At 48.0% G+C, this 21678-nt stretch overlaps 1 protein-coding gene across 1 annotated transcript in view; it reads left to right on the top strand.

Annotated features, from left to right (window-relative positions):
* The window catches only part of LOC309415218 (lens epithelium-derived growth factor-like), a gene marked incomplete at both ends in the record, with an annotated part of 148530 nt that extends 127967 nt beyond the window's left edge, over positions 1-20563 (top strand). Inside the window, 2 exons of the mRNA XM_082012669.1 lie at positions 19786-19837; positions 20219-20563. Of these exons, the coding sequence (XP_081868795.1) occupies positions 19786-19837; positions 20219-20563 (397 nt within the window). The remainder of the gene's footprint in view (positions 1-19785; positions 19838-20218) is intronic.
* Between the last annotated feature and the right edge of the window lie 1115 nt (positions 20564-21678).

Raw genomic sequence — 21678 nt, 5'->3', positions numbered from 1 at the left:
CTCCTTCTATGACCAGGTGACCCGCCTATTGGATGAGGGAAAGGCTGTGGATGTTGCCTACCTGGACTTTAGTAAAGCCTTTGACACTGTCTCCCACAGCATTCTCCTGGAGAAACTGGAGGCTCGTGGCTTAGACAGGTGTCCTCTTCGCTGGGTAAAGAACTGGCTGGACCGCCGAGCCCAGAGAGTTGTGGTGAACGGCGTTAAATCCAGCTGGCAGCCAGTCACAAGCGGTGTTCCCCGGGGCTCGGTTCTGGGACCGGTCTTGTTTAATATCTTTATCGATGATCTGGATGAGGGGATCGAGTGGTCCCTCAGTAAGTTTGCAGACGACACCACGTTGGGCGGGAGTGTTGATCTGCTGGAGGGCAGGAAGGCTCTGCAGAGGGATCTGGACAGGCTGGATCGATGGGCTGAGGTCAACTGTATGAGGTTTCACAAGGCCAAGTGCCGGGTCTTTCAATTGAGTCACAACAACCCCATGCAACGCTACAGGCTTGGGGAGGAGTGGCTGGAGAGCTGCCCGGCGGAAAAGGGCCTGGGGGTGCTGGTTGACAGCCGGCTGAACATGAGCCGGCAGTGTGCCCAGGTGGCCAAGAAGGCCTGTATCAGAAATAGTGTGGCCAGCAGGAGTAGGGAAGTGATTGTGCCCCTGCACTCTGCACTGGTGAGGCCGCATCTTGAATCCTGTGTTCAGTTTTGGGCCCCTCCCTACAAGAAGGACACTGAGTTGCTGGAGCGTGTCCGGAGAAGGGCAACGAAACTGGTGAGGGGTCGGGAGCACAAGCCTTATGAGGAGCGGCTGAGGGAACTGGGCTTGTTCAGTCTGGAGAAGAGGAGGCTGAGGGGAGACCTCATCGCTCTCTACAACTACCTGAAAGGGGGTTGTGGCGAGGTGGGTGTTGGTTTCTTCTCCCAAGTAACTAGCGATAGGACGAGAGGAAATGGCCTCAAGTTGCACCAGGGGAGGTTTAGACTAGATATTTGGAAGAATTTCTTTACTGAGTGGTCAAGCATTGGAAGAGGCTGCCCAGGGAGGTGGTGGGGTCACCGTCACTGGAGGTGTTCAAAAAACATGTAGACATGGCACTTTGGCACATGGTGGTGTTGGGTTAACGGTTGGACTTGATGATCTTAAAGGTCTTTTCCAACCTTAATGATTGTATGATTCTATGATTCTAAATGCTGAATAGAGGGGGATAATCTCTCCTCTCAATATGCTGCTGTGGTGGGTTGCTGAGCACGATGTCATATGTATGGAATATCCCTTTGTTCAGTTTGGGTCAGCTGTCCCGGCTATGTCCCCTCCCAACCTCTTGCCCACCCTCCAGCCTTTGGGGAGGTGGGGGGATGGCGAGACAGCTTTGATGCTGTGTGAGCACTGCTCAGCTGTCGTCAAAACACTGGTGTGCTCTCAGCACTGTTCCAGCTACAAATACAAAGCACAGCACTATGAGGGCTGCTATGGGGAAAGTTAACTCCATCCCAATACAACTGCCTACGCTCCTGTTCATACAGCTCAGGATATTGTTGGCCTCCTTTGCTGCCAGGGCACACTGTTAGCACATGGTCAGCTTTCTGTCTCCCGGGATCCCCTGGTCCTTTTCAGCAGACCTACTCCTCAGTCAGTACCATCGCCAGGGGTTCTTCCTTCCCTTGGGGCAGGACTTTGCATCTGTGCTGGCTGAATTTCATGAGGTTCCTGTCAGCCTGTTCCTCCAACCTGTCTAGTTCCCTCTGGAAGGCAGCTCTGCCCTCAAATGTCTTGACTGCCCCCCCCCATTTGCTCTCATCTGCAAACTTGAAGAGAGTGCACTCTGTCGCCTCCTCCAGGTCATTGATAAAGATGTTAAGCCGGACAGGTCCCAGGATAGACCCCTGCAGTATTCCACTTGTTACCAGCCTCCAGGTAGAAAACAACCTATTAACCCCTATCCTCTGAGCCAAATCATCCAACCACTTTTTTACCCATCTGTTTGTCCACCCATCCTGACTGCAACATCCAACTTATACTGAGTACTACAAGGAAAATGCTGGGCAGGAACTCAGTAAGTCATGACAGCTCATCAAATGCAACCACTTGGTTTACGATAAAGACAGGCATTTTATATAAAAAGCCAACTCACATGTCGGTCTCCGAAGGACAAGGTGGTTTCACCAATTTAGGTCTCCCTCTTGGTTTTGGAACCTTTACTTCAGTAGCTAATTATACAAAAAGGACAGGTTAGTCTACAGCCACCACCCATTCCTTATCTAAAAGGATTGCTTCTCATGTCAACACATAGAAGCGACACTTGATTCAAACTTAGTAGGGCAAATATTCTATTTAAAAAAATTCAAATGTTGGAACTGTGTGTCAAAGTTTAATCGAGATCCCTTTGAAAAATTAAAATCTTAACCAACACTTTGGTACTTTAAGGTAGCAGTCTGAGGTTTAAGCCATCTATTCCTGTGCCTTTTCCACCCAGTGCACTCAGAATGGCCCTGCCTCATGTTACACAGCTAATAAAAAAAATAAGCCTGAAACAAGAGAATAATAAATGGAATAATAAGACAATAATAAGCGGGGGGGGGGGACAGAATTCAAGTAATTTAGTGTGCAAATCTAAACTCTGCCTATGTATTAGTAGTAGTCTTAAGAGCTTCATGGAGCTTCCATCCCTTCCCTTTCCCTGAGAGTAAATCAGCGTCAAGAAATTCTACCACCACACTGAGGTATACAGCACAGTTCTACATTTTTTTCAATTTCACCCTGTTTCAGTGTTAAAGTGAGCTAAATAGCCTATCCACCTTCTCAACGTTTATACCCTTCGAATTCTGTAAAATGAAAATACTTAGTATGCTGCCATTATGGATTGAAATTTCTGGAACAAGCTTATCTGCTATCCTCAGTGAACATTCTCTTAGGAAAAAAAATAACAGCCCAGTGTTTGAAGTGCTGCTTGTGTTAGTGTGGAGCACTGCTAAGCAAGAGATGCATGCATCATATTAATGCGAGAGAATGCTGCACAGTACATCATCTAGTAACACATTTCCCATAGGGTGCCAAAGCATCTCTTGTAAAGGTCCTTTCCTGCTCTTACAGACAATAGCTTGTATAAACAGAATTCATTTGAAAGATCAATATAATCCCACACACATTAAAATATTAAAAATGTTCATTTAATAAATATAATGAAAGTGGGTGAAAGTACTAAGGTAATACTTCATTTCCTCACATCTAGTCTTAAATAGTTTGCCTTGGGAGCTAACTATGGTTGCGCTTTCTAGAAGTTATTTTCATAATGCCACCAGATACAGGTGAGTATAAAGTATTAAATTATCTGTTTCCCAGAGTAAATGCTCATATAGCATGTTTAAGTGCTCGAATAACTTTCCCCATGTTAGCAGTAAACAAATCTAAAACGCGTCCTTCAAGAATACTTGCAAACTTGCCATAAGAATTACAATTAAATCATTGCTACTTTCACAAACAAGTACTGCAGAACTATTAGCAAAATCTTTTAAATTACATGCTTCTTCTAATAGCTATATTTTCTTCTCAGTTGTCTATCGGTCTACAGAGATATCCTTTAAATGTCTTTTCAGCAAAATCTCTCCAGCTCGTCACTTGTTTTTACTGTCCTCTGAGCTCTACCTATAGAGAGTCTCCTCCCCCCATTTTTTTAAAACTTGTTTTATGGATATTCTAACACAACTTAAGTACCAATTTTATACATCTTTCATTAATATAAACCTTTGTGAAGCCACAGTGAAACAGAGGTCTTATTGCATAGTCTGTAAGTTAGCAGAATCCTATGGAGGCTTTCCTTGCAAGGGGATACAATGATCCTTATTTCAGAGGACCCAGCATAACCATAAACATTTTAAGGCCCTTTATGTGCTAAATTGCTACATACCTCAGGTTGCCATGTAGGATAGTTTAGATGTGTGTGTGTATATATATTTTTATTTTTATATATCTATATTTAAAAAAATAAAAATTGGAAGATTACACATTAGGAAATATTCTGTAATACTCTGGAGATCTGGGGTCAATAAATCCTTCAGCCATCTCTATTAAGTTATTTTGTATGGGGAAAAAGAAATAAAATTCCTTTTTGTTTAAAGTTACCTGCTGGTCTTCCTCTTTTAGGGCTTACTTTTGGAGTCACAGCCACTGCAGCTGCTACCACTGCAGCTTCTGCAGCTTCAGCTTGTTTTTCAGCCTAATTTAAAGAAAGCAAATCACAAATTAAAACCATAGACCCTGCCCCTGTAAAGCAGCTATTTCTTACTTGCTTCCTAAAATATTGCATAAAATATATTTCTAAACCACTAAAAAAAAACCACACTAGTTTAGTAGAGTAAGGATGCATAAAAAGCCCAATAGTTTCTGGATTAAAATTCATAAATATTTGGGACAAAACACTCTTTATAAGGGGGAAAGTAAACCTTAAATGATTGTTGCAATGGTCACTGCAAACAACCTGGAGCAATATGCTGCAATCATTCAGGTTTTATAACCCAGCGGAAGAAACCCCACTGCTAAAATCCAGAAGAACGATGTGAAAAGTTTTCTAGCAAACTAATACATTAGCGCTGGTTGGAGTGAAAGGAAGCTACAAGCTTGAATATGCACGCTGCTGATGGCATGGTCCTGAAGTCAACACAAACTTCCTTTTCTTTTTCCAGCACAAAAAGAATATTGGATTCCATCTTCTACACTTCCAAGGGCTTTGAGTTTGGTACTGGTACCAGTGTCAGAACTACAGTAAAAAACTGTTTGGCTTACTATTCAGGAACGCCTGAATGGAATACAAATCAGATCCTGAATAACTGCAGTTCACAGCTTGGCATGTTGACTTGAGCTCAATCGGTGTGTGTCGGGGTGTGTGTGTGGGGATAGTCCTCTCAAGGAGAGAAGCTGGCATCACTAACTGCTTCAGTCTTCCAAACTTCATCTACTGCTGAATGTGCATCAACACACTGAGATTCTAGTCTTATTCCAGGTCAATGAATTTTAAAATAAGACTTATGTCTAAAATTCTTTATATGGCTATTAACGTTGCTTTATTATTTTTCTAGAACATCAGGTGAAGAGAGGAGAGAGCTTGAAAATCCAAAGGAATCTCTTTGAAAAGAAATGATGCCACTGGAGTCATCTTTTTTTTTTTTTAAATACAAAATAAAAGTTATTGTTTTGCATTTGAAATCTATGGACCAAAAGTTTTATGACTTAAAGGATGGGGAAGTCCGATGTGTACCTCAAGGAGACTGCTACCTTAACATAAAACACTATGACATAGTATTTGAATGTTAAATTTTTGTGGAATAACAGCCCCTTTAATCTTCATGTGAAAAGTATTTAAATGCTTTGCTGATGGTTTTATCCAGTATTAATAAGCAATACACCTCTCAAAATCCCATTCAAAAAACAGGAGACAGAGTTGTAGAATGTTTTAATCTGACTCCTGTATGTTTGTCCAGTTAATAGCAGGAAAGAGTGTAAATAGTTTTTCAACTGCTTAACTGCTTCTTTTGTATAAAACATGCTCTCTTCCAGTCATACTGACCTGTTAGTGTGTAGTTTTTCAACATGCGTCAGGATGGCTTTTCACTGTGCTTTGTACGAGTTGGAAACGTTGTTTTTATAGCGGTTAATGTTAAAGTTTAATTTTGTTCTTGTAAAACATTGTACCAAGTCATGCTATGTACCAATCGTACCAATTTATGCTGTGCGAATTCTCATAGTATGCTTTTGGTATTATAGATGTCATACTAGGAAGAAATCTGGTGTTTTCACTGAACCTGTTGATGATGCACGTTGGTTAGAAAACAGTCTTGAATGCTTTTTAAAAAAATTAAAGTCTTTAAGAATCAACTTCTTTGTATGAGTTTAATGTTCAAATTGTATAAATTAAGGCATTCATAAGGGCCGTAATTCATTAGAACTTGGGTTTTCAAAAAAAAACCCCTTGCAAAGATTTCTGAAGGCAAGAAAGGAAGGAGACGAAGTGCTACACTTGTAAAATCCCTCAGCCCTGCCCCCACTCTCATGCAACCCGCCCCCTTGCACTCTCTCTCTTACTCTCTCTCTTTCTCTCTGCCCCCCTGTCCCCCCTCTCTAACCCCTGTGCTGTCTCTGCCCCCTGTGCTCTCTGCCTTCCTCTGGTTATCTTGGCCTACTGAGCTGACATTGCTCAAATAACTAGACTGATGATGGAGGCCCACTGTTTGACCTTCGGTATATTGCTATGTAGTTGTTAGGGTTGTAACTTTTGTTAGATGAAGCACAACGAAGGAGGTGTTATAAAAACCCACATAAATGGCAGAAATAGCAGATCTAAACTTATACAAGAATATTTGCCTGGCGACTCGCTACACCAATCAACGAGCGGCAGTTCAGAGCAGTCCAACAACAACTAAAGAAGAAATCATCTGGAAGGTGCTCTCCACCTCATAAAACACATCCACCTCAGCCCGAAGGGGGGCAGCATGACTCTGCCTTTGGGGATGCCTGGGACCATGCTCTTGCGTGGCCAGAACGGACACCCTCAGCACCCTACTCCTCCCAACCTCTGACAACTGCTGCTCCTGTCAGCAAGGAAAGGGGAAGTAGAGATAGCCACTTTCCCTGTAAGTTTGTAGTGTTCTTTGCATTAATAATCACTCTTTCACAGGGACAATAAATATCCAAACTCCTTACACACGGAACCAATTATTGCATAGTAATCAATGCATGCATTTAGTCTGTCCAGACCTAAACAATGACATTACTAAAATTGCTGTCAGAAGTGGGATCCGAAGGAAGCTTTGGACGGTGAAAAGAGGATTGTACAGCTGTAGAGCATCCAACAAATGTCCACAATGCAGAGACCACCTACAGCTGCCAAATTCGTCTGCCCGAGTGTAATCTTGCAGATCTTGAGGGTGGGCGCTCGGGGATAAGAGTCTGGCAGGAAGTACATTTAGTACTCCTACTTGAGGTAGGATAGCACAAACATTTTGAAACTTGTTCTAACGTAAGAGCAAGGGAACCTGGGAAGTCACTCCTGAACCTCCAGTACCTGGATGGGATGAGGAATGGGTGCCTTTGGCTCAGTGCCTGGTTTGGATACATCCTCTAGTGGTTTGGGAACTGAAATCCGAGCACACCAAGAGCCTGAAAGAATTGGCAACCCAACTGGGAAAAGGCTTTAATGCCTTGTACTGGGTCTGGCTGGGCTGGAGTTAATTTTCTTCATAGCAGCCCTTATGGTGCTGTGCTGTCCATGTGTGACTAATACAGTGTTGATAACATACCAATGTTTTAGCTATTGCTTAACAGCGGTTGCACAGCATCAAGGCCTTCTCTGTTTCTCACACTGCCCCCCCCCCCACCCCGAGAGTAGGCTGGGAGTGCACAAGAGGTTGGGAAGAGACACAGCAGAGAGAGATGACCCAAACTGATCAAAGGAAATTCCATGCCATATAATGTAATGCTCAGCAATAAAAACAAGGGGGGTGGGGAGGGGACGGAGGAGTCATAGAATCATAGAACCATTAAGGTTGGAAAAGACCTCTAAGATCATCAAGTCAAACCATGAACCCAACACCACCATGCCCACTAAACCATGTCCTGAAGTGCCACGTCTACACGTTTTTTGAATACTTCCAGAGATGGTGACTCCACCACCTCCCTGGGCAGCCTCTTCCAATGCTTGAACACTCTTTCGGTAAAGAAATTTTTCATAATATCCAGCCTAAACCTCCCCTAGAGCAACTTGAGGCCATTTCCTCTCATTCTACCGCTAGTTACTTGAGAGAAGAGACCAACACCCACCTCGCCACAACCCCCTTTCAGCTAGTTGTAGAGAGCGATAAGGTCTCCCCTCAGCCTCCTCTTCTCCAGACTGAACAACCCCAGTTCCCTCAGACGCTCCTCAGAAGACTTGTGCTCCAGACCCCTTACCAGCTTCGTTGCCCTTCTCCGGACACGCTCCAGCAACTCAGTGTCCTTCTTGTAGTGAGGGGCCCAAAACTGAACGCAGTGTTCGAGGTGCGGCCTCACCAGCGCCGAGTGCAGGGGCACGATCACTTCCCTACTCCTGCTGGCCACGCTATTTCTGATACAGGCCAGGACGCCGTTGGCCGCCTTGACCTCCTGGGCACACTGCTGGCTCATATTCAGCTGGCTGTCAACCAGCACCCCCAGGTCCTTTTCTGCCGGGCAGCTTTCCAGCCACTCTTCCCCAAGCCTGTAGCGTTGCATGGGGTTGTTGTGACCCAAGCGCAGGACCCGGCACTTGGCCTTGTTAAACCTCATACAGTTGACCTCCTCCCATCGATCCAGCCTGTCCAGATCCCTCTGCAGAGCCCTCCTACCCTCCAGCAGATCAACACTCCCACCCAACTTGGTGTCATCTGCAAACTTACTGAGGGAGCACTCGATCCCCTCTTCCAGATCATCGATAAAGGTATTGAACAAGACCGGCCCCAAAAGTGAGCCCTGGGAAACATCACTTGTGGCCGTCCGCCAACTGGCTTTAACTCCGTTCACCACAACTCTCTGGGCTCGGCCGTCTAGCCAGTTCTTTACCCAGCGAAGAGTACACCCGTCTAAGCCACGAGCCGCCAGTTTCTCCAGGAGAATGCTGTGGGAGACGCTTTCAAAGGCTTTTACTAAAGTCCAGGTAGGCAACATCCACAGCCTTTCCCTCATCCACTAGGTGGGTCACCTGGTCATAGAAGGAGATCAGGCTGGTCAAGCAGGACCTGCTTTTCGTGAACCCGTGCTGGCTGGGCCTGACCCCCTGGCTGTCCTGCACATGCCTTGTGAGCACCCCCAAGATGAACGGCTCCATAATCTTCCCCAGTACCGAGGTCAGGCTGACAGGCCTGTAGTTCCCGGGATCCTCCTTCCGGCCCTTCTTCTAGATGGGCGTCACATTGGCAAGCCTCCAGTCCCTGTCTCCCAGCTCAGGGGGCTGAATACCCTGAGGATAACTGGTCTGACTATTAAAGACTGAGGCAAAGAAGGCATTACGTACCTCAGCCTTTTCCTCATCCTTGGTGACAATGTTGCCCCCCGCATCCAATAAAGGATGGAGATTCTCCTTGGCTCTCTTTTTGTTGTTAATATAGTTGTAAAAACATTTTCTGTTATCCCTTATGACCGTGGCCAGATTGAGTTCTAGCTGGGCTTTTGCCTTTCTAATTTTCTCTCTGCATGACCTAACGGGATATCTGTACTCTTCTTGACTTGCCTGCCCCTTCTTCCAAAGTTGATAAACTCACCTTTTTTTCCTGAGTCCCAACCCAGTGAGCGGCTGGTGGGTGCTTTGCTGCTGGCTCGGGTCAACCCACCACATGAGTACAAGGAAATGATGAAAAATGCACCACGCTGATGTGGAGGTGTGCCTTTGCATGCTGGCCTCTTTTAGAATGGAGCTGTAAAGGCCAGCTGCACGTGTGAGAAGCAGAGAGCCGAGCAGCTGCTCTAGAGCATAGTAATGGCTTACTTAGCTGAAGTTGCCCCCTTAGTCCAAAGTAGGCAATGGAAAAGGAAGGGAACAGAATGATTGATGCAAACAGGGGTGGGGAATGACAGTGTCAGGGATGATGGTGGCCCATCCACCTCTAGGGGTACATTGGAAGAAGAGGAAGAAAGTGAAACCATATTATCTTTGCATAGTGCTGATTTCTGAGACTGTATTGGGTCTGGCTGGGATGGAGTTAACTTTCCCTATAGCAGCCCTCATAGTGCTGTGCTTTGTACTGGTAGCTAGAACGGTGTTGATAACACACCAGTGTTTTGGCTACTGCTGAGCAGTGCTCGCACAGCATCCAGGCTGTCTCTCCAAACCCCGCCCCCCCCCCACCCCCCAAAGGCCAGTAGTCTGGAGGGTGGGCAAGAGGTTGGGAGGGGACATAGCCGGGACAGCTGACCCAAACTGACCAAAGGGATATTCCATACCATATGACATCATGCTCAGCAACAGAAGCTAAGAGAAAGGGAGGGGGGGCATTCGTTATTAAGGCGCTTCTCTTCTGAAGCATACTGAGGCCCTACTTCCCAGGAAGTGGCTGGACATGGCCTGCTAATGGGAAGTAGAGAATAAATCTTTTTTTTTTTAATTTTTATTCTTTGCTTCTGGGCGCGGCCATTGCTTTCTTTCATTAAACCGCCTTTATCTCAGCTAACCAGTTTTTCATCTTATTTTCTCCCCCTGTGTGAATGTGTGAATGTGTGAAAATGTGTGAATATTCATGTCTTTAAGATATATAAAGGATGAACTTTTGTTTCAGGGTATGCACGCTAGGTGGAGCCATCCCCTGTGCATCCAGCGTCACAATAAAGAATGCCTGCCTTCTAAAACTTCAAACTAAGTGTTAGAGGGGTTTCTTGATGACTTTTTTGGTAACACAAGCTATACATATTCATTACATTTTCTGAGAAATCTCCGCCTCCCTGCCTATCTACTGCATTTACATAATGCTGGCGTTGCAAAACTACACTACGCATGCGCGGGGGTCTCGGGTGGTCGTCGGTGGTCGTTTGGGGAGTTAGCCCCCTACTCCTTTTTCCCTTTTATGGTCACGGGTCTCCTGAGGATAGTTTCTTCTCCTTGGATGTTTGCCCCTTCTGTTGTACAGCCAAGCGATTCTTTCTTATCATCCTTGTTTGATGATAAACTCCTGCTAGGATGCTTCTATTCTCAAGGTTGATATATCTTCTCTGTACTCATTAATCTCTCCGTCCTTGCTCTTAACTCTTCTTTGTTTTAATTTTATGAGGCCTCTTGGTTCTACACGCATGCTTTCCTCGTGATTAACTATTTACACATAGCTGAAATGTCAGCCTTGAGGCAAGTATAGCCTAAGGACTATGAGGGTAGGCCGTTAAACATAATCACACGGTTATTAGGCTAAAGAAATCTTTAAAAGTTAAACTAATCATGTAATCAATAACCTTCCAGAAAGTACATAAATGTATCAGGGCCTGGTGCCACCTGCTGATGGACTGAAGGAGCAGATGCCCCAGAGTGACCCACAGAGCTTTGTGGGCATGGCTGTAAGAGCAAGGGAAGGACATGGCCCGGTGGCATGGCAGAAGCACCAGGGAGTTGGCCACCCAAGTACATGAACTCCAACAGCAACAAAGGACATCCATCAAGCCACAGCAGGCTGAGCATGGCCTCATGCCATCAGCCCCATCAGCGGAAGACTCCTCCTACACCTTTCTCCTGGAAGAACTGGCTCCGACAAACCTCCCACAGGGAAGCTCTGCCCCCAGCCAGGTTGGGAAAGGGGATGATGGAGATGTTACAGAGGATAACAGGATTTACTGTACCCCCCATCCTCCCCCTTTCCCTGAGCTTTTATTGCTGAGCATGACGTCATATGGTATTGGTCAGTTGGGGTCAGCTGTCCCGGCTGTGTCCCCTCCCAACCTCTTGCCCATCCTCCAGCCTACTGGCCTTTGAGGGGGGGTGTGTGGTTTGGCGAGACAGCCTCGATGCTGTGCAAGCATTGTTCAGCGATAGCCAAAACATTAGTGTGTCATCAACACTGTTTTAGCCACAAATGCAAAGCACAGCGCCATATGGGGTGCTATGAAGAAAATTAACTCCATCCCAGCCAGACCCAGTACACTGGCACTCTGGGCTCAAAGGAAATTGTCTCATCAGCTGGAATAGTCCCACCGACCCCTTCCTGGACCACAGGTTTGCATCCTTATCAGTTGCAAAGTCCTGGGTTTGCCTGCAGTTCCTTGATAGCCCACCAAGATAGTGTGAGTGACCAGGTTTGTTTCTGGTTATTGTCTTTGTTAATGCTAATTAACATGCCAGAAGAGGCTCCAGCTATGGTCTCCACTCCCACCGAAAGTCATCTCCAGAAGGAATGTGGTGACCCAGACGGAGTTCCCACACAAGCATACTGCTGTCCAGGTCTCTGGCTGCAAGGAGTGCCTGAGCCTGTCACTTGTGCTGGAGGGCAGCAGAGACAACACCTGTGTGCGGTGTGACCAGGTGAGGGATCTGCTCAGCCTGGGGGCAGAGCTGAAAGAGCAAGTGGAGAAGCTGAGGAGCATCAGGGAGTGTGAGAGGGAGATCGGTGGAGCCACACCCAGCCATCCCTGAGGCAGAGGCAGCAGGTGGAGGCTCCACAAGCAGCAGGGGATCCCCTATCCTCTTGCCGCCAGGCAGAAGGAGAGGACCTAAGAGACGAGGGGGAATGGAAACAGGTCCCTGCTCGGGGCGCCAGGCGAATCCCCTCCCGGCCTCCCTCACCTTCCCAGCTGCCCTTTACACAACAGATATGGGGCTCTGGAACTTGAGGGCCAGGCAAATGAGGATGTAGATGAAGGTCCATGCAGGGGGTTGCCTAGGGTGAGTCAGTCAGCCCCACACATTACGACTGCCTCTGTTACAAAAAAAAAAAAAAGAGAGTAACTGCCGTAGGCCATTCCCTTCTGAGGGGAACAGAGGGCACAATATGCCGACCAGACCCAACCCACAGGGAAGTCTGCTGCCTCCCTGGGGCCAGGGTGAGCGATGTTACTAGGAAGCTCCCTGGCCTGGTACGGCCCACGGATTACTACCCACTATTGATTATGCAGGTTGGCAGCGATGAGGTTGTGGAGAGAAGTCCAAAAGTGGTCAAAAGGGGCTTCAGAGCACTGAGGCGACTGGTTGATGGATCAGGAGCACGGGTAGTGTTTTCCTCGATCCCTTCAGTGGCAGGGAGGAACACTGAAAGGAACAGGAAAACAAACCTGGTTAACACCTGTCTCAGAGGCTGGTGCCTTTGGTGGAATTTTTGGTTTTTTGACCATCGGGTGGTTTACACGGCACCGAGCCTGCTGGCAGCAGATGGAGTTCAACTATCTCCAAGGGGGGGAAAGGATTCTCGCTCATGAGTTGGCAGGGCTCATCGAGAGGGCTTTAAACAAGGTTTGAAGGGGGAAGGGGATAAAACCAGGCTCAGTAGAGATGAGCCTCGGGGTGGCATGCCAGTGTTGGGGGTGAAATCAACAGCCCAGTTCAAGTACATCTATACCAATGCACGCAGCAATTGGAAGGAAGGAAGGAAGGAAGGAAGGGGGGTCAGCAAAACCACTACCGTGGACTTCCGGAGGGCAGACTTCGGCCTGTTCAGGACACTGGTTGAGAGAGTCCCTTGGGAGTCAGTCCCGAAGGGCAAAGGGGTCCAGGAAGGCTGGACATTCTTCAAGAAGCAAGTCTTAAAGGTGCAGGAGCAGGCAGTCCCCATGTGCCATAAGACAAGCTGGCGGGGAAGGCAAACAGCCTGCCTGAACAGGGAACTTTTGCTGGGACTCAGGAACTGACAGCCAGCTGAACATGAGCCAACAGTGTGCCCAGGTGGCCAAGAAGACTAACAGCATCCTGGCCTGTATCAGAAATAGTGTGGCCAGCAGGAGTACGGGAAGTGATCGTGCCCCTGTACTCGGCACTGGTGAGGCCGCACCTCGAATCCTGTGTTCAGTTTTGGGCCCCTCACTACAAGAAGGACACTGAGTTGCTGGGGCGTGTCCAGAGAAGGGTGTAGAGTAATCGCTGAGGGGCAATTCGGAAATTTACACTCTAAGAACAGCATTGAAACAGGGTGGAACGTAGCGCTAGTGTACAATGAGTCTGTACCATGGCAATTCCCTAGGCAACCCTAGATGTTGGCAACATCAGGGGAACTTGGTGTGCTGACTCTGGGAGAAATTGCATGGAGGGTGGAGCGGAGTGGAGACATCGCGGTCACGCTCTGTGAACAAGGGAATCTAAAGGTACACAGTGTGTACATTAATAAGCTGCACATGCGATGCCCTGGGTCAGTGACCTGTCAACTTTGATGAAATGCTGTACTTGGAGTGAACTTTGCTTATTATAATATCATTATAATACTAAAACGCACACCCCTCTCAAAAGTTACCCACCTCCCCACCTCCCAAGGTGTGACCACCCCTCAATGAGCGTGCGCACTGAATTTTTCCTAGTCTGTACCTTTAAAAGCGAAGCGAGAGAATTTTGAACCAATCCTGATAAAGGTATGTATGACTAGAGTCACTCAAGCTCCACCTGCAAAGTAAAACACTATAAAATAGTGTGAAAAGAGCTGGATGTCAGGGAAGACACCATCACTCCTGACTTTTAGGATCCACCGATGGGCGGACCCTCTCTTCCCCCCCATTGGGACGCCTTTGGGTAAGATTCGAACACTCGGCTATCCCGAGTGGATCCGCGGGAATTTTAGGAATCTCTAGAGTTGTTTCATCACCCCACGCGTGTGTAACCCAACCATAATCAATTTAGCGCACTTGCTTGCAGACAGTGAATTTATCACCGGCAATCCAAAGAACTTGTGCATCTGTTGCTTCAATAAATCGCACTATTGATTGACTCAGCCGTGTGTGTGTTGTCCCTGAATGCGACCGTACCTCTGAGTGCAGCCGTGTGAGTTCAGGAGGTGTCTGGCTGAGCAGGTAGTGTGATGTTAGTAGTGCATCCGGACCCGTGAGAGTCCAATGAAAGGGGTTGGGCATGACTGGACTACTAACGCTGATTTTGGGCATCTGCCTCTTAATGCAACAAAGGGCAACGAAGCTGGTGAGGGGTCTGGAGCACAAGTCTTATGAGGAGCGGCTGAGGGAACTGGGCTTGTTCAGTCTGGAGAAGAGGAGGCTGAGGGGAGACCTTATCGCGCTCTACAACTACCTGAAAGGGGGTTGTGGCGACGAGGGCGCTGGTCTCTTCTCCCAAGTAACCAGCGATAGGGCGAGAGGAAATGGCCTCAAGTTGCACCAGGGGAGGTTTAGATTGGATATTAGGAAGAATTTCTTCACTGAGAGGGTGGTCAAGCATTGGAACAGGCTGCCCAGGGAGGTGGTGGGGTCACCATCACTGGAGGTGTTCAGAAAACATGTAGATGTGGCACTTCGGGACATGGCTTAGTGGGCATGGTAGTGTTGGGTTGACGGATGGACTTGGTGATCTAACCTTAATGATTCTATGATTCTGTGATTCTCTCTGCCACTCCTTCCTCCTTGCACTTTTCCCCTGCTCTAGCATGTGTCCTCTCCATGGGTTGCCGACCTTCATGGAAAAAGTCTGCTCCAACATGGATTCTCCATGGGCCACAGTTCCTGCCAGGAGAACCCGATCCTGTATGGGCTCCTCCATGTGCTGCAGTTCCTGTGAGGAAAACCTGTTCCAGCACGGGCTCTCCATGGGCCACAGTTCCCTCGGGAAATATCCACCTGCTCTGGTGTGGTCTTCTCCATGTGCTGGAGGGATATATCTGCTCCACTGTGGTCTCTTCCACGGGCTGCTCTGGTGCCCAGAGCACCTCCTCCCCCCTTTTCTTCACTGACCTTGGTATTTGCAGTGTTGTTTCTCACACTTTATTTTCCTCACTACTCTTACACTGCCATGTGGTGTTTTACCCTTTCTTACGTGTTTTCACAGAGGTGCCACCAGCTTTGCTGACTGGCTCAGCTTTGGCCTGCAGTGGGTCTGTTGCCAAGCTGGCTGGAACTGGCTGTGTCCGGCACAGGGCAGCCCCTTGCCTCTTCTCACAGAGATCACCCCTGCAGCCCCCCTGCTACCAAAACCTTGCCATGTAAACCCAGTACACCCCACCATCTGTCATGGACTTATACAAAAGTTTTGAAAGAGGGCAACGCCCCGGATCACTTACAGTACATTGATGACGTCATAGCATGGGGAAACACCACCCAAGAAGCGTATAGCGAAGGCAAACAGATCACTGAAATTTTACTAAATGCAGGATTTGCGATCAAGAGGAATAAGGACCTGCATCAAGAAATACATTTTCTGGGTGTCAAATGGCAAGATGGGTGCCATCTCATTCCTATTGACATGATTGACAAGATTGTGGCAATGGCACCACCAACCAATAAAAAGGAAACACAAATGTTTCTTGGATTGGGAGTATTTTGGCAAATGCACATCTGCAGATACAGTCAGCTTGTGAACCTACTGTACCAAGTCACCAGAAAACAGAACTCATTTGAGTGGGGAACCAAGCAGCAACAAGTCTTTGACCAGGTAAAACACGAAGCAGCACATGCGGTTGCCCTGAGGCCCATCAGAACCAGTCCAAATGTCCAAAACGTACTATACACATCAGCAGGGGACAAAACAAGCCAGTGGAGTTTATGGCAGAAAGCACTAGGAGAGACCAGAGGACAGACCCCTTGGATTCTGGAGCCGAGGCTACCAAGCTGCTGACAAAAACTATATCCCGATGGAAAAAGAAATATTAGCCGCCTATGAGGGAATGTGGGCAACATCTGAAGTGGTGGGGACAGAATCACAACTGCTGCTGGCACCTCGGCTACCAGTATTTCACTGGATGCTGAAAGGAGAAATGCCCTTGACTCATCATGTGGCAAGTGCTACCTGGAGTAAATGGACAGTCCTGATTACCCAGTGGGCTCGGACACGTCCGGGCCTGATAGAAGAGCTGATGGAATGGCCTGAAAAATCGTGATTTTGGGGTCTCACCCAGGGTGTTACCACATGCTCAAGAAGCCTCAGGATATGACAAGCTATCTGGAAGAGTGCCAATAAGCCCTGTTCACTGACAGCTCTTGACAAATTATTGGCAATCAGAGAAGATAGAAACCTGCCATTTGGAATCCTGTCCAATGGGTAACAAAAACGGATGAAGGTGAAGTCAGTTTGCTGAAGTCCAAGCCATAAGAATGGCCATCGATGTAGCATTACAGAGGAAACAGCCTAGGTTATACCTGTATACTGACTCCTGGATGGTGGCCAAAGTCCTCTGGGGCTGGTTCACACAGAGGAAACAGAGGAAGTGGCAGAGACAAGGAAAACCTATTTGGATGGCTAACTTGAGGGAAAACATCGCACAGGATTTGGAAAAACTTCATGTGCCAGTGTGACATGTTGATGCGTGTACTGGGTCTGGCTGGGATGGAGTTAATTTTCTTCATAGCAGCCCCTATGGTGCTGTGCTTTACATTTGTGACCAAAAGAGTGTTGATGACACACCGATGTTTTAGCTATTGCTGAACAGTGCTTACACAGTGTCAAGGCCTTCTCTGTTTCTCACTCGGCCCCCCCCAGGGAGTAGGCTGGGGGTGGGCAAGAGTCTGGGAGGGGACACAGCCGGGACAGCTGACCCAAACTGGCCAAAGAGTTATTCCATACCATATGACACTATAAAAAGCAGGGGGTGGGGGGGTGGAGGGGGAGGGAGTCTTTACAAACTAGCCGTTGCTTGGCAACTGGCTGGGCATCGGGCTGCTGGTGGCGAGTGATTGCGTTTGCATCACTTTATTTTTTTACTTTTTCCCCCCCGCCTCTTATTAAACTATTTTTATCTCAACCCACAGTTTTTCTCACTTTGACCCTTCCAATGATCTCCTCCATCTCTTGGGGGCGGGGGGGAAGTGAGCAAGCAACTGGGTGGGGACTCACCTGCCAGCCAGGGTCAACCCACCACAGTCCTTTTTGGCACCCAACATGGGGCTTGAGGGGTTTGAGATAACAAAAGATTTGACCGTAGCATGCTAGATAGAATTTACAGTTGTTATACCTGTTTAGCTGTTGCTTAACAAGTTGTTACTTGCTGTTGCTGGTCACGATGTTGACTTAATTGTTCTTGACACTCGTTTATTTGTTCCCCTACCTGCTCCATGGCATACTTCCTCTCTTGCTGTACATCAAATTTGAGGGCTTGTTAAAGGCTGGTTTTGGCTTCTGCAGTTTGCTGTGCTGTTTATCACTTTGTTGTGTTTTGCCTGGCAGAGTTATGATAAAAGCACTGGCCTTGAGCCTAATCAGGTATCAGCCCTGCATTGCTGCTGTCCCAGTACTTCGGGAACCATCTGGTGGAGAGAATTAACAATTACACCTTTTTCCTCTTCTCCGAGAGCCAATTTGTGGAGGAAACAAAAAAATGGCACCTTCCCCTTCTTCTCCTGTGGGGTAGATGTTTTCTGCCTTCTTACAGTGGCTCTTCAGTTTCTTGAACATCCTTGGATAATCAGAATGCTCATATTTGTGCGTGTCAATGTGATGGTTTAACCCCGTCCAGCAACTAAGCACCACACAGCCACTTGCTCGCTCCCCCTCCCGTGGGATGGGGGAGAGAATCAGAAGGGTAAAAGTAAGAAAACTCGTGGGTTGAGATAAAGACAGTTTAATAGGTAAAGCAAAAGCCGTGCACGCAAGCAAAGCAAAGCAAGATATTCATTCACTACTTCCCATGGGCAGGCAGGTGTTCAGCCATCTCCAGGAAAGCAGGGCTCCATCACGTGTAACAGTAACTTGGGAAGGCAAATGCCATAACTCTGAACGTCCCCCCCTTCCTTCTCCTTCCCCCAGCTTTATATGCTCAGCATGACGTCGTATGGTATGGAATATCCCTTTGGCCAGCCTGGGTCAGCTGTCCTGGCTGTGTCCCCTCCCAACTTCTTGCCCACCCCCAGCCTACTCACTGGTGGGGCGGTGTAAGAAGCAGAAAAGGCCTTGGTGCTGTGTAAGCACTGCTCAGTGGTAACTAAAACATCCCTGTATTATCAGCACTGTTTCCAGCACAAATCCAAAACATAGCCCCATACAAGGTACTATGTAGAAAATTAACTCTATCCCATCCAAAATCAGTACAGTCAAGAATGTGTTTCTGGCTTTTCCGGAAAAAGCAAAGTTAACCAACTATTTAGGAATATCACACAGGGATGTGCCCTGACACAGTCTGATCATGGGTGGCAAGGTGCATGGGAGAATATGGGCAGGTAGCTAGAGTGGTTTTCAGCTCCAGCGGCCTGGGACTTCACTCCCAAACAAGTGCGGAATCCTGATGAAGTAACAGAACACTTGAAAAAAGGATGCCCCAGCTATGCCAAAGAGGCACAACTTCTCGCACTGTGCTGGGGCCTGGCCTATGCCTACCACGCCACTGTTGAGCACCCTCAAGGGGGCGAGAGTGTCTCTGGATCTGAAGACATACAAACGGATACTGTGGCTAAACTAGAGACCCAACCTTCAACTGTCGCTCCTATAGTCAAGAAGAAACAATGGAAAGGGAAGTCAACTCGGTTAGTAAGGGGGGAAGAAGCTTCTCCTAAGAGGGAGCAGGAGAGGAAGAATCAGAAGCAGCCTGTTCTGCAGCAGAGCAGTCACAAAAACAGGAGGTGGAAGAGACAGAAATCATAAACAAGTCAGAAACCACCCGGTCCCTATCCCTGAGTGAAGTGCAAGATATGCAGAAAGATTTCATCCGTCATCCAGGCGAGCAAATTATCACCTGGTTGCTCTGATGATGGGATACTGGGACCAACAGTCAGGAATTAGAGGGCAAGGGAAGCCCAGCAGCTGGGATCCTTCGCTAGGGACCAGGGTATCGACAAAGGGATTGGAAGAGGGGCAACAATCCACAGCTGCTGGAGGCAGCTCCTGTCGAGCATGAAGGCAAGGTATCCCCTCAAGGAAGATCTTGTAAACTACCGAGACAAGTGGACCACCGCTGAGGGAAGTATCCGGTATCTGAAGGAATAAGCAGTGATGGAGGTGATCTACAGCAACCTGGACAACAACCAGGGATCCAAAGACCCGGATGAAGTCCAGTGCACGTGGTCCATTTGGCAGAAGTTTGTACGGAGTGCACCAACGTCATATGCCAATACCCTGGTGATAATGGATTAGATAGACATCGAGGCACCAACTGTGGCTAGACTGGCCTGCCTTTCTCTTCTCAAGGGAAATGATACTGTGGGTGCACACCTCATGCCATTCTGTGGTTCTATCTGCGCGACCACAGGGAGGACATGAGGAAGTGGGACAGTGCACCGACCTCGAACCTAGAAGATCGGGTAAGTGGCTTGCGAGGAAAAAGAGCAGCCAAAAAGGGTCCATCCAGGAAGATTACTGCTCCGGTTGCTGTTGAGCAATTCTCCAGGCAGAGTAGAAGGGTTGATCCTCCTTCTGATCCTAATGAAGGGACTTCTGTTTTGCAGTTACAGGAGTCAGGTAATGAATACTCCAACCAGGAATAGAAGGGCCCTGCCTCTGGCCAGGTGGAGGAAAGGGACAATCGGGTTTATTGGCCCGTATGGATTCGATGGCCTGGCACATCGGACCCGCGGGAGTATAAGGCTCTGGTGGATGCTGGTGCACAGCGTACCCTAATGCCATCAGGGTACAAGGGGGCAGAACCCATCTGGATTTCTGGAGTGACAGGGGGATCCCAACAGTTGTCTGTATTGGAGGCCAAAGTGAGCCTAACAGGGGACAAGTGGAAGAAGCATCCTATTGTGACCAGCCTGGAGTCTGCGTGCATCCTTGGCATAGACTACCTCAGGAGGGGGTACTTCAAAGACCCAAAAGGGTACCAGTGGGCCTTTGGTGTAGCTGCCGTGGGTACAGAGAAGATTAAACAAGTGTCTACCTTGCCCGGCCTCCTGGAGGATCCCTCCATTGTGGGCTTGCTGTGGGTCAAAGAACAGCAGGCGTCGATTGCTACCATGACGGCGCACTGGCAGCAATATCGCAGTAACCAAGACTCCCTGGTTCCCATTCATGAGTTTTTTTGCCATTGACTGGAGAACCAAGGAGTGATCAGCAAGACTCGCTCACCCTTTAATAGTCCCATGTGGCCAGTGCGAAAGTCGTACGGAGGGTGGAGGCTGACAGTGGACTACAGTGGCCTGAACAAAGTCACGCTGCCGTTGAGTGCTGCCGTACCGGACGTGCTAGAACTCCAATATGAACTGGAGTCAAAGGTGGCCAAGTGGTATGCCTCAACTGATATTGCCAATGTGTTTTTCTCGATCCCTTTGGCGGCGGAGTGCAGGCCACAGTTTGCTTTCATGTGGTGGAGGGGTGTCCAGTACACCTGGAATCGACTGCCCCAGGGGTGGAAACACAGCCCTACCATTTGCCGTGGATTGATCCAGACTGCACTGGAATGGGGTGCTGTTGGGATCACGCTGCATGGCTCGACCTTAAGGAGAAGGAGCTGTGGCATTGAGAAGCTGGTAAACAGCTGGATATCTGCACGGCTCGGCCTTGAGGAGAAGGAGCTGTGGTAAACAACTAAGAGGAAGCAAAGGAGCGCAGGAACACCTGCAGGCAGCGAATCCTCACTGTGTGAGAGGCGCGTGGACAGCGCGTGATATTTTGTACATAGCCAATTGCAATAATGTGTGTAACAAGCTGTACCCAATCATGAGTGTGTGTGTGCAGTGGCTAAGCAAAAATTATGATATATATTGGAGTCAGACAAGACAATAAACGGCTTCGGAATATAACTCTCATAGAGTTGTGAAGTCCATCCTTCTCCCGCAACTGGTGACCCCGACGTGATACGATCTCTGGGATCTCATCGTTGAACACCGGTCGAGCGCAGAGGACGCCGCGGGAGAAGCCCGGTTGGAAGAATTGCAGTCAGCGGGACTGACGCAAGGGAAAAGAAAAAGGAATACGTTGCAACGGAGAAGCACCCAGCGAGGTGAGGTGAGCAACCGGCGCGGCATGGGGCAGAACGCATCGCATGAAGAAGGGGCGATAGTCAGACTCCTGCTGCATATGCTCTCTAAGAGAGGACTGAAATATGATGAATATACTCTTAGAAGGCTCCTAATTTGGTGCCGAAAGAAAGAGTACCCCCCCGATCCGTCTGTGGCGTTTAAGGCAGAGACGTGGGAGGAGATAG

The sequence above is a fragment of the Phaethon aethereus genome, assembly GCF_964289735.1.
Source record: "Phaethon aethereus genome assembly, chromosome: W".
NCBI classification, from domain to species: Eukaryota; Metazoa; Chordata; class Aves; order Phaethontiformes; family Phaethontidae; genus Phaethon; species Phaethon aethereus.
This window is presented reverse-complemented; position numbering and strand designations above follow the sequence as displayed.